General features: G+C 53.8%; 1 protein-coding gene across 8 annotated transcripts in view; it reads right to left on the bottom strand.

The window, feature by feature from the left end:
• The window catches only part of raraa (retinoic acid receptor, alpha a), an 87,551-nt gene that overhangs the window by 20,492 nt on the left and 53,265 nt on the right, over positions 1-13,794 (bottom strand). For 2 of the 8 annotated variants that reach the window (XM_078102534.1, XM_078102535.1), the window contains exon 1: positions 5,860-6,865. The exons of the other annotated variants lie outside the window; for them this stretch is intronic. In XM_078102534.1, the coding sequence (XP_077958660.1) occupies positions 5,860-6,034 (175 nt within the window). In that variant the 5' untranslated portion in view covers positions 6,035-6,865. Of the gene's footprint in view, positions 1-5,859; positions 6,866-13,794 lie in introns of those variants that run through there. 8 annotated transcript variants of the gene reach the window in all.

The raw sequence follows: 13,794 nt of genomic DNA, 5'->3' as shown, positions 1-13,794 counted from the left end.
CAGCTCTGCACGCAATGGTTTCGGAGTAAAAGAAACACTGGTTGGCTTGCGCTGCCGTCCGTCCGTTTAAAATCTATAAAGCGGAAAGAAAAAGGCTCCAATTATATTGGAGCTCAAAGACAATGAGGCCGGGGAGAGGAAACCGGTTTCACCAAGGCAACCGGGCCGCACACATTAAGGTTAATCATGAACAGAATGCTGAAGAATGGCGCTCTTGTCTCGTCGTGACACTTGATATAAAATAAGGAAACGAGAGGAGGGGGAGCGGATAAGAGATAAAGACGAATGCTGTAATGTGCTAAATAGGACAGGGATGTGGGTCATTGGGCACCAGACTGGATTGGCCAACGCGGGTCTGTCAGTTGCACTTTAACACCAATAATATCAGTCACCAAGACCCCCCCCCCTCATTCTGTTATCTCCCCTCATTCGTTTCCATTGGCTCTCCAGTGCTTTTGGTCCAAAGCAGACCGAGGGCAAAAATCCAGAGGGCCAAAGACGACACTAAACCCTCTGAAAGGCTCCACGGAGATTATGGTTTGAAAAACGCCAGCTCTCCCCCCCCCGTAGTCTGAGATCTCTCTCGCGCTCTCTCCCCTTCCCTCCCTCCCGCTCGTTCGTTCGTTTTCTTTTCAGCTGAGAAGGTGCCGACAGCCCAGACACAATAATCCAGCCCCTTTGTGAAAGCGCCGCGGCGCACACAAAAAGGTCCGCCACGCACTGGCGCGAGGGGGCAAGGCCGGTGTCGAACATCCCCGCTTCACGCTAAAGGGGGCCTGCGGTCACCGGTCGGTAGCTACAAGGCGCCCAAACGGGTCAAAGGGCTCACGTGATGCGTTTGTGTGCGATATAAGGCATTAAAGAGAACAAGAACAAGCAAAGGAAGCACCAGGAATGGTAACAAAATGCATGATTTAGTCTGGTCCGATCAGATCCTTGAGCAGAACCAATGGCGCTCCCCTCTTTCTCTTACCTCATGTTAACCTGGGTTTTGTATCGTTTTCTTTCCCAGAACAGTGACCGCCGGACTACCAGGAACCTGCAGCCAGCGGGTGGTGATATTTATTTACCCACCGCCAACAGTCGCCACGCCCACTTCATTGTTGTGATATCTACCAGGCGTCCATCGCTAACAAAAGGCCCTGATGGCGGTGAAGGTCAGACCTCACGTCTGAGATGACATCTTCCTGACACCAATCATAGCCAAACACGACCCCGCTCACTTGTATTAACCTACACGTGTTCGCCGACGTTCACACGATGCTGATGTCGCAAACTGGGCGAGAGGGAGGAGGGGGGGGGGGGGTGAACGAGTAACCCGAGGCGCCGGGGCGAAACACGCCGTCTCATCCGTCACCACGCGCTCCCTTCCCGCCCCCGCAACACCGTCGGCAGTCTATTACATCCTCGGGGTCCCAGTTGGGCTTTTAAGAGTCAAATGTCGGGAGGCCGGGCGCCGTCCAGACATGTAATGAATATGAAACGATTCACAGGGTCTGTGGCGAAGATCAGACGGATCAGACAGCGGCGTCCAGACGGACCGAGCTCCTCCGTCGCTAAGTGGGGCCACGTTGAGCCGCGCCGGCAGATACACAATACACCTAGAGTGGCTTTAGAAAGAAGCTTCCATAAATCAGGGTGTACAGAAAGGGCTCATCTTCCTCCCAACTCGCCCCCCCGGGGGGCCGATAGACACCACGAAGGGAGGAAGGCAAATAAGGAATCCAGTTATTAACCACAACACCACCATGTGATACACTGAGACTTCCATCTCAGAGCTCCTGTTCTTCCATCAAACCAAACGCTCGCTGGGCGAACAGCGCCGACGGAGACGGCAGCAACACGGTGCTATTTTCTGCCCAGACGGCAGAAGCCCGGCCAAGGCGCTCGTATTTTTAGCCCAGTAACCTCTACCCCATTTCCCTCGCTCTGAATAGGAGGGCATTCCTCCGCGCGCTGCTCCTCTGATCTACCCCAGGTTCACGGCCGCCGCCGCCCACGTGACGTTAGCGAGGGCAACGGGGCGGAGACGAAATGACACCCCGTGTACAGTGGATGTTTGCAATGGGGCAGAAAAGTTGTCGAATATGAGGAAAAATCAGGGTGGGCGAGCGCTGAATGCAACATGGCAATAGGGTGTGGGGGGGAGGAAGGGGGGAGGGGGGACGGGGCATCTGGGAGAGAGAAGAGAGACACTTTGGGAATGAAAATGCCTCGCAGATGAATTCTGGGGTGATGAATGGACCTGGCTCAATACCCCCGATGAATTTATGTGTGTTCCATTATGAGAGGTTGGAGACGAAACATGGAGATGGGAGGGAGGGGGGGGGGGTGAGGGGGTGAGGTCTCTCAATGTGCTGGTGAGCTAGCCATGCGGCGCCCATTGCGAGGAGGCCATCTGTAGAGATGAGTAAAGAAGTGATTACAACAGGCCCGGCTCGATCTCTGACAGCTGACGCTCGACTGCCCCCGAAGAGCCGAATTGATTTAAATGAAGAAGCTATGAATATTTTAGAGGGACGACCCCCCCCCCCCCCTCCCTCCCTCACGTCGCTCTTTAACCTGAACTGTTTTGATCTCCGCCGTGCACGTTACAGGGGGGGGGAGACGGTAATTATCGATGGCGAGATTACGGCGCCCGTGTCACAACGTCTGCACTCGGCTTTCTTCTTTAAGCCGCCGTGGATCAATGACACCGTCCGCCCGCTTTGTTCATTGAAGTGGGCTTTGCCGTGTACACAGACCCCCGTTTGTGGGTTTAGTGTCAGAGCGGGCGCACAGTGCGCTCTGACCGACGCCTCCGGGGGGGTAAACCCCTCAACAAACGAGCCGCGGCCCGTCGCCGGGGTCCGATACGCGTTTCCTGCAAGTTACAGAGTGAGGCCGCAGAACCGCTCCAGAGGTTAGAAGTCATTTGCTTTTCGGGAAAGCGAGTGACGGCAGGTCGTGAAACGCCGGCCCGCCCCCCCAGCAGAGCGCCGCCGTGGCTGAACGGCTTCGCCCTCTCGCCATTGCAAACATACCTCCATGACAACATGCATTATTGATGTGCACCTGAAGGCAAAGGCAGGCGTGTTCCTGTGGACATACGGATCTCTCTCACACACTCGCTCGCTCTCCGTGACGTTCATGCTACTAAATCATTGTCACCATTGGTTGAAAGAGGAGGGGGAGGAGGGGCGGCAGACGTGGCACAAAGAGTAGCCTCAACGCCGTCCGTACATGATCCCACCAGTTCCATCAAGCTGGGGGGGGAAGTTGGAAAAGCACCTTTTCCAATAATCCCGAGCGGGTCGACCAGGACGCGTTCTGCCGCCATAGATTAACTTTTTCCCGCAGCGGTTTGCGACCGCAGCCTCCTTTATACAGTGAGAGGCGGGCCTTGGCGCCCGCTCGCAGGTGAGACCCCGCGGGTTCTACGGCTCACCAGCAAAGCTCAGACTTTATTTATTTTTTGGAACGGGGGGGAGATGAAAAAGTAACCAAACCAACCTCGTCCAACCTAAGCCCCGCCCCCCTTCATCGTTGCCCAAAACTGCTCCTGCACGGTCAGTCGGCTGCACCGAAAGACAATAAAGTACCATCTGTTTTCCTTGGGCCTCGTCTCCTGCTGGAAAGGACTTGCGCACTTAAATACCACGTGAGTCCGATTAAGCCGCCAGTCACTTGCCCCAGACACACGGCGCGCAAATCCCATGGCCCCGCCCCCAGACCAGCTGAAGCTCGCCGCGCTCTCCGCCTCTTTTACTCTCTGTGGAAATCCCTGGTGATCGCGTTCTTTTTATACAGATTTTGCTTTTTTTTTGCTTTTTACTGTGGACCGCTTGAGAAAAACAAGAGCAAGAAGCCTCACAGGAGCCTTTGAGCCCACCATGCACCCCACCATGCACGAGTCATGTGAACAAGGCCATGCACATTCTTTCATGCATGAGTCCCATAATTGCTGGAGGGATTCTGACAGGCTCTCTGCGAAAATCAAGTGCATTTAATCTCTCCGAGCGGAGACGTTCGCATTGGAGCTGCGAATGAGGCGGCTATACGAGCTCGCCGTCGCGGCCCTGAGCGGACAAACCCCAACGCTATACCTCCAACGAGGCAGCATCTTTAAATTAAGGAACAACGTCAGGCAGCGAGCGGCCATATGACCTGGATCCGTGCCAGGCCACTTAACGGCGCCCTGCTTCAGCCAAGACGTCCTTTGGCGAACCCTCAGAAGCACGGAGCTCGTCCGAGGAGCCTCTAATGAATAGTTAGGCCCAATGTGAGGAAGGTCCAAAAAGAACAACAAAAAAAACAACAGGACTAAAATGGGAAAAGCGCCGAGCGATCGGTTTCCAAACCCACGTGCGGAGGATGACATACCAGGAGACTACGGCCTGTGGAGTTTGGTGTTTCAGAGGGAGAAAGCCAGCAGACGTCTGTGGGATCGTCTCGACTGCTTTGGATTCCCGCTGAAGAAAAGAGAAGAATTCTCGCTCTGTTTTGTTTTCTATCCCTATGATCCAATAGGCCTCGGAGCCACGTGATGACACTAACGGATGTTGAGCCTCTAGTCTACCCCCCCCCCCTCCCTGTTGGGCACATTTATTATATTCAAGCAGTAAGGCAAAGAGCGCGCACACACACACACACACACACAGCAGCACAATGTGGAGTCAAGTGAGGGATCAGAGGTCTTTTCCTGGGCCAAACCCCCCCTTCAGACGCTCTCACATGGTTTGAATCAATGGTGCTGCTGGAGCTCTTCCGTGGGTCGTTCGATAAATACTACGACTTGTCCTTTGAGCCACGAGGAATTTATTATCTCGTGAGACGTGGAAAAACAAGCTTAAAAAAAGAAAGAACGAGCCAGAGGACCAAAGTGCAAATAGAAGCCATTTTTTGCGCCGCGTTGTTGTTGCCGCCTGACATCCGAAACGTTCCCTTTGTCGTGTGCTCCTATGGTCGGGGAGACGAGGAGGAAATTGGCCCTCGAGTGCCTGTGGAGATTCCTGCTTTTTACACTCCTTCAGCTGTGAAAGACAACAGAGCGAGCGCTTCTCTGAAGGCCTGCTGGAGCTTTGTGCCGCGCAGCTCCTTTGAAGTGAAGAATGGAGAAGAACGGCCTCCTTGTTGTTGCAATAAAACTCTCTTATTGCAACAGACACCGTATCAATAAAATGAAATCTCCCATGACTCGGTGTTAATCAACCCAAGATGAAAGACCCCCCCCCCTGCACATACAGATTTTTTTTAGCTATCACAGACATGCTATTTATAGACACGGCGGAAAAGCCTGTCTGGCACATAAGCCTCAGAATAATGATTTCAGGTTGTATTTATGAGATATAAATATGTATTCTAATAGTTCTGCAGAACCATGAAGAATTAAACAGTGTAAATTATATTATTATTATTATTATTGCTGCCTGCACACCAAACATACATAAACCCCGGGTTTAAAATACATTCAATTAGCGCGAGGCCTGATTGACACATTAAATATAGACGGGCCTGTCCGGTTAAGGCCTGCTGGTGCAAACATCCAGATCACCAGCAGAACGCTGCACCACGTGCATATTCCAGGAACCCAAAAGCTTTGGATAACGTTCCGGTTTCAGAAAAAGAGGGAGAGGGAGAGACGAAAGTGGGTCAAGTATATATAATGCAGTTAAGAGGCTCGGTGGCGCGCAGGACACGCGTCGCTGTTTGGCACATATGATCGCGTTTCAATAATTAACGCACAACAGGCAACACGGCACTAAACGGCGAAAACAATCATAGAACAACAAACCAAAGGCTATTCATACAAGACACACGACCGCGGAGGCTTCAACTCCCCCCGGAGGGGTCGGTGGGGGGGTGTGGGGGGGAACCTACAGTGATTGGAGCCGTTCCAGTGCTGGTTCCTCATGGACGCGCTGTAGGGATGAGGCGCCCCGGGCACCAGTCCTTTCTCCGGGATCAAGCATCCCCGGCTCTGGTTGTAGTAATCCATCAGTAAAAAGGGGTTGGGGCTGGGGTTCAGTCCCACGACGTCCACGCTCTCATACATCCTACGGAGCAGGACGGCGGTCGGGGGGGGGGGGGGTATTGTCAAAAAAAACTAACTATTTGGTCAGCGCGCGCAGGGGAAACCACGAAGCTTGCAGCCAGAAGAGGTAGAAACTGGTTGGGGGGGGGGGGGTGCATTAAAACAGAAGGAAAGGTGGTAAATCCGTCCACATTTGAGCATTGGGCATCTTCTTCGCAGCGCCGTGGTGACCGGTATCCAAACCTCGGTGACTAGTCGGCTGCGCTCAGTTTGAAAAAGGAATTCAGGAGAAGAGTCTGCATGGTGCTCAGTTAACACAAACGGTGTCGAAGAAGGATCCGGACAACTTGTCTCCTCGCCTCGGCCTTTCTCAGGCAGAGAGCCGCCGAGGCTTTATCCACGCCGCGCAGAGGAAACGAGCCCAAACAGCATCCAGGGCGGAGGACGCGAACTCCCCCGCGCGCCGCCCCCCCCGCGCGACAACACGGGGAACAATCGGCGGGACGAAGGCGCAAATATTTAGAGGGGGGGGGGGGGGGGGGGGGGGGGATCCCGGCTCGTCGCGGCACCGTCCTCCGCGGAGCTTGTCCCGTCTGCGTCCGCCGTGCGTGGACTCCTGTCAGCGCCGTCAACCAACCGGTCTCCCTCCGTGCGCTGCAGCGATCGGCGGGTTTTCTCTCTCTTCTTCTTCTCCTCCTCCACCCACCAACCACCAACCACCACCCGTCGGTCAGACCCCGCTGTCCGGTAGCCGGTAGCCGGGGGGTCTGGTTCGTGTTCGGAGCGAGGAGCTTAATTCGTCCCCACAACCGAGTCGCGCGGCTAAACGTGTTCTGCACGAACGTGACACGGCGCAGCAGCTGAGGGCGTGGGCCCCCGCCTCCAATCCGCACAGGCCCCGCCCCGCCCCGCCTCCTCCTCCTCCCCCCGCTCTTCTCTTTTTTTCACTTCCTACCCTCGGTGCCCTTTCATGCGTCGCTCCTCCTTGTTTAACCCTTTAGGATCTCCCTTTCCCTCTCTTTCTAAAGCCCGGGGCCCTGCATGGGACTGGGAGGGAGGGAGAGGGGGGGGGGTCCCATTTAGGTGCCGGGTGCTTTAAGTATGGAGGACATGATTAAGTTATGTAAGCTCGTACCACCACACTGTATCTGTCTGGCTCCCTTTTTTTTCCCAGGAAGTTCCCCTCCATGCTCTCACTCTTTATTCGGGCTCCTCCTTCCAACTAATTTGACCCTGTCCCCTATGCTCTCATACCCCCCCCCCCACCCCCCTAAACCCAGTCTCCCTAATTTCCCTAATGCTATGCGGCTGAACTTTTCCTGAACCCAGGGGATGTAGGCAGCCTCACCTCCCGGTGACCCACTGGCTGACTCGGATTCGCCTTTCTGGCTCGCCCCGGTCCCACATTATTCAAGGTCCCCCACCTTGTACGCTTGGTAACGCCGTCGCGCTGCTCCATCGTGTGCTGCCCCGGAGAGGCGCCTCGGTTCGCCCGCCACAAATAAAGTAACAAGAGCGCCGCCCGGTCACAGTGGCCGACCCGTAACTTTTTCTCACGGGGATAGTGGCTGCAGACCTTTGCACCACCTCTGCTAATAAAATGTTACTCCACCTCTGCAGCATTCCTTGCAACATTGTTGCAACTTGTTGAGTCCACAGCAGCGCTTTCATAGCAGAGCTCTAAACAAGCACCAACGTTTCCTCAGCAGATAGCGATCCCGAAACAATATAGGGGCGACGGCGCTGCCAAGAAAACATCCAGAACTTTCACAACCCCCCCCCCCAGGTGTCATGTTGGGGTGCTGACAGGTAAACTGAGCCTTTCAAAAGCATTGACCTGTGATTGTCACGTGACCCGGAGTCCGGCTCAAGTTGCCTGCGCGGGGATCGATTAGCACCGACTCTGGCTCAACACGAATAATGATAGACTATAATTCACCGTCACACTGCCGGCGGGTAAAAATGGGGCTTTTGGAGTTTTGTGTCCAGGCCTTTGACTGGTCCACAGAAAGCATTTGCCACATGAACACCCTGTTCAAACATATCCGCATTCATGTGGGAATCGGCACTGTTGCTTGTGTTGTAATCTACACCGCTGCCTGAACAATACCCCCCCCCCCACACACACACTTTTCCTACACCTGAGCCACAGCTGGGTCTGACCAACAGGGTTTCTGAGAGGGATTATCTGCATGGAGCCCGGCAGGGGGGGCCGGGGGTCGCTCCGCCCCCCCCGCTGACTGTGACACTTATTTAATGCAGACCCGAGTGTGTTTACCCTGCCTGATAAGAGCCCGGTGTGCAGGCATGGGCCACGGCGACCCCTCGCCTGCACTGATAGCGTAAGCCACACATTCCTTGACAGGATTAGCCGTATGAGTAATGGCTGTCAGAAAATGCTAATTTTCCAGGCTCTGTTTTCTTCTCCGAGGGGAGAGCATTCATCCTGGGGCAATACCCTCTGATAGCATAGAAGCAGAGGAGAGATAACGGATTGTTGATCATCGCTTATAACGATGGGGGAGGAAAGAATACAAGAGTACACCTGAGAAACGTCCTTTTGCCACAACTTTCTTAATTTATCTTTAAATGGGCAAAGTCACTTTTTCATCCTTTAAAAGGGCTTAAAAGGTTGTTTTTTTCCCTGGAATGTATTACATCTTGTAAATAACTGGCAGGTCGCTCATCACAAACACACACACACAAACACACACACACACACACACACACAATAGGACCACGAGTCGGTGACCGCAGGGGAAGTGAACGTGGTCCGCCGCCTCTGTTCGTTACAAAGTCACAAGCGGTTTCGGCCCACGTCGACCCGAGCGGCGCAGACGGCCGCGCTCCTCAGATTCCCGAGAGGCACTCAGAGGAGGAGATTGCGCCATTTAGAAGTGAAGCCTTTTGCACAAACAGGCGGCTGTGGAAGTGCAAATAATGGAGGGTAAATATAGCAACTGGATTTCGCTGCGAGTCCGGCGGAGAAGAAGGGCGGGCGTGGGGGGGGGGGGGCGGGTGGAGGAGAAGGATTTTAGGAGGGGATTCAAAAGAGTTTTACGGGCAAGGACGTAGAAGAGATTACTGGCTGGACCTCGAGGGTGTTGAACTATTTTTACTGCCCCGCACTCTCCTTTCTTGGCTCAATCTGGGGCGTTAGGAAGCAGTAAAATGTGCTCTTCTGGTCGTTGCTCCCCCAAGGAGAGGTCCAGCTCTGTCACGCTACGGGGGCAACACATGCTGTCCAGCAGTGATATCCTTGGACTGTGTAGCCCCCCCCCATACCGCTCCCACGTCCCACGACTTCCTCGTGCCACCAGGCACGCGTCTCCCCCGGCTGGATGTCAGCGTGTTTACCTTTGAGTGCTCGCCGAGGTGCGCGTTTGCTTTTTAAGTCGACCTAAAACCACCGCTCGGTTCCCCCCCCGCTGCCACTGCGGCTTCCCTGTGTGTGTGTGTGTGTGTGTGTGTGTGTGTTGTGTGCGCGTGTGTGTGTGTTTGCACAGCTGGTTTTATGCAGCCCAGACAGGCAGCACCGGTCAACCCAACAGCTGTGCTCCCCGACGGAGAGCCAACGGGCAACGAGGCCCCGACACCTTTGACGTGAGAACATGCAGCGGTTATCGATGAGCCGGATACGCACGCACACGCACACGCGCACACACACACACACACACACACACGCACACACGCACACACACACACACACACACACACACACACACACAGTTAAAACTGATCTAGAGATCTCTGCCTCGGTGCTTTACTTTCCTTAGTGTGTGTGTCGGTGTTTCCTTCCTTAAAGACCCTCTTAGTGGCTGCAGGAATTTTGTGAAAGCCCCCCCACAACCCCCCCCGTTACCCCCCCCGGCCCGTAATTATCCCTTTAATGTCCCTCTGACAGCAGATTCCAGCATTTATGGTACAGGCCCATATCTGCCCATAAAGCCCTTTATTGTTTAGCCCAACTCTATGGTGGCCGTAACCTGGTTTTCCACATTTTATGGGACCTTCACTATATCATCGGGGGGGGAGGGGAGACAAAGCTGCCCACCACCGGTGTTTACCAAAGTATGGCCTACTCATAAATCCATCATGGCCGGCGGCATTCTGGAAATACCTCAGCAAGAGAGAGAGGAGGAGGAGGAGGAGGAGGAGGAGGAGGAGAGCTTGTAATTGTCCACTATCTACCGGCTGGAGTTAGAAGGCTCATCTCCACAATGATCATTAGGTCCATTTCCTTCGCACACTCCATCACTCAGCAAATCAAGGGGAAACTGCCGTGGATGTTACCCTGGAGGAAGGATATCTCATATCAGTCATCCCGGACATGAAATGGCCCCCATTAGCTGTCAGAAGAAGGGAGATGTTGAGTGTGTACGGATGGAGACACCTCTAATTCTATTAAGACAATTAAACACGAGCAACCCGGAGGTAGAAGGGACAGAGAAAGGGTGGAAGAAGTCGACGGCGATGACGCTTTCTTGTAATAAAAGGACGTACATTCTGTAGAATGTAGAACCAGTGGACACACTGTCCAATTTTAACGATTCAATTGTGTCACAGGGGGACAATTTGTCTTCTGCTCTGTTCGTGTACGCTTAACCTGTCAGGAGTTCACCGGTTCGTTTGACTCGGGATCCTCCAGCACGGCTTCATCCGGTGAAATAAAAAGCCCAAACGGATCTCTGCAGCACTCTCGCAGCGCCGGCTGTTCACACAAATGTTTGGCACCACCCCGGAAAGGGCTTACTGGTTCGCTTTAAGTGGATTGCCCTCCGCTGCGTCGTGGCCGGCCTGAAGCATTATGACGCCTACGCGAGTGACCTCCACTCCAGCGCTGCCCCCAACACCCGGCCGGGCCGGGCCGGGCGATTGTTCCTCGCCGGGTACAAAGGCCGATGTGTGGTCGACACTCTGTGTGTGCTTGTTGCGTTCTGCTTTTCTTCCTGTTTTTCCAGGTGTGGGGGGCTGGTTCAGATGCTCATGAAACATGTGAGATTCCTTCTCGAAGACAACAAAGGCCCGAGGGAGAGGGGGGGGCAATCGACTGCCACTGACCCGCACCATGACGGATGCCCTCCCCGGCCCTCGTCACCACCGCGGCCCCCCAACACCCTGCCTGCTTTTTTTGTAAAAGCGGGGCGGGGAGGCCCGACGGTGGGGGATCTCTCTCATTCTAACCTGGGGGGAGCAGGAGCAGGAGGGGGGTTAATGGAATGGATGACTCCGCCACATTAAAAAAGCAGAGAGCTGAGCGATGAAGGGGGTGAGGGGGGTGAGGGGCGGGAGGGAGGAGAGTCATCAGCATTTCAAAAGGCTGAGGCGCAGGGAAATGGAGATCCTCTTTCTCCGCTATCTCTCTCCGTTATTGTTCACCCTGCGGACCCCCGGCCGGACTCCCGGCCGACCCCCAATGAAAGAGACGAGCTGATTGGATGAGAGGCAGCCCTTCTTACCCAACAGGTCCGGAGGCCGTCAGAAGCTGCCCTTCGGGGGCCCGGCGGACTTCTGGCTGCTCTTCTGCAGTCACGGCGGTCGCTCCGAAAATTCATATCAAATTTGCCCTGCGGCCCGACCGTGTTTGGGCACCACAGCGGAAAAATAACGCTGGGGGGGGGGACTGCAAACATGACCACCTTTCAATCTCAATGACAGGACTCTTTACACGCAAACACATATGAAATAAACATCTTACATGGACTCATAACTACGCCAGAAGGCTGAAAGAGAAATACTTCTATTCACCCACTTTTTTGTTGAAGCGATCGACCGGCGCGCCGTCTGTGACAAAAGTTTTAGAGGAAAAAAGCACAGAAGGTCTCTGAACCGAATAAATAAAGCAGAGCAGTAACTATGGCGACCCGAACCATCTGTTGGTGAACCCGCGGAGAGGGGAATGACTCAGCAGTGGGTAAATAGGCTGGTACACAAAGTGAACGGCTCAGAAGGGCAGATCATTAGCCGGCCTCGTCTCACCATTCTCTGTGCGCTGCCCACCGCAGGAGGGGGGGGGGGGGGGGGGGGGGGGTGATACATGAAAAAAGAAGCCTGATAATATTTAACCAGCAGAGATCTATCATCAATCTGGAGTCGCCCCCCTCGCCCCCCATCACATCATCAGTCCTCGCCCCCCCAGCTCCGGCCTATTGTCATTAAAACCCTGGCTCCCTTTCACTCCTTATTCAATATTTCGGAACATTGTTCCGTCTAACATGCCCCCTCTGGACTACATTACTTTTCCCACTCGCTGGTGAAAGGAGTCAGAAAGAAAACATAATATGTTAGTGTGTCAGCGGCAACAAAAACATCGGCTCAACACACACACGCACACACGCACACACACACACACGGTGACCCTGTGGGCTTTGAATGAAAAAAAAATAAGTTGTGCATCTGATTCATCGTCTCTGCGCCTCGCGGCACCTTTTGGAAATGCTTTAAATGCGTGTTTAACTGTGGCTTTTTGGGGGGTACACATCCACCCCTCGCCGTTTGCCTGATGCGCGCTCCGGGTCTAGACGGCGTTGGGCCCGGCGGCCGCGTGCTCTCAGGTCCGAGTGTTTACCGGAGGGAGTCTCTACGCGACCAAGCACACATCGACAATAGAGCCTCTAACCTAGTTGGCCCACAGCCCATCTCTTTATATCTCCCTCTCTCCCTGGACGGGTCGTTCATCACTCTCCCTCCCTCCACACGGCGTCCAGGTCCACAGTATTAGTCCCCCCCCAATACAGCTGTTACTGCAGATAAGCGTCTCACTCACGGCCGAGTCGGGTTCCAAACGCCTGTTATATAGAAAAGGAACACATAGAATAAACAATAGGCGTATGGAGGAGATGACTTCAGCTCTGTGCTGCGATCCTTATCGCTCTATATTGTTTCTGTGGTCATGTCTATCTGGTGTTGTGTAATGGATGTATGAGGCAATTAAAAGCATTAGGTGGGGGGGGGGGGTGATAACTGAAGCAATGTACAGTAAACAATGTTGAATAAGAAATATGCAAGAACTGACAGTAATGACTCGTGGTTTCTACACTTCCCTTCTTCGGCTGGAACTTCCCCATGTTGCACAATGGTAGATATCAGGATGTCGTATATTGGCACGCAACCATTTTCTGCGTGTGTGTGTGAAAATTGTCTTACGATACGACTGTTTCAAACCCCGTGCACAGCTTTCCCATGCACTCTCAACCGGACTCAGCTCCCGCTATGCAGAAAGCACACAAACACGGTTACAATACAGTTCATGCTATAAAGGTGTACCGTTAACTAATAGAGATACAATTCACAGGGAAACACACGATATGAAACAATCACAGAGCATTGAGAGAATACAGTGCTAACGGGAGGATCGCAACCACGACACTCGTGTGTGAATAATTCATGAAGGACAGAGAGGGACAGTTAGCAGGAGAGTGTCATTGGACACTGATGTACGTCCATCTCGCTCTCTGCTCCGGGGAGCTCGCATAAAGGATAATGGATCCGCTGACATTCAGCTGGTCCAAGAAGTCCATCTTAAATAGCCCCGTTGGTCCGGAGCAGCGCGCAAAGAGCCGGACGGACACACGCGCACATGAATAAAAATAAAAACAAGCAGATTGACACACAGACACACACTAAGAGAGACTTGATACGTTGCTTATGTACGAGTACCGATTCCCCTCCGACCGGGCGATAAAGCACCTTCCCCTTTTCTCCCATGCACACACACACACATGTGCATGTGTAACGGCCTGCAGGCCCTGTGCAGGAACCTCCGGGTTCAGCGATCAATG

This window comes from Gasterosteus aculeatus, chromosome 5 (genome assembly GCF_964276395.1).
Source record: "Gasterosteus aculeatus chromosome 5, fGasAcu3.hap1.1, whole genome shotgun sequence".
Lineage (NCBI taxonomy): Eukaryota > Metazoa > Chordata > Actinopteri > Perciformes > Gasterosteidae > Gasterosteus > Gasterosteus aculeatus.
The sequence above is the reverse complement of the archived record's forward strand: the minus strand, read 5'-3'. Positions and strand labels throughout refer to the sequence as shown.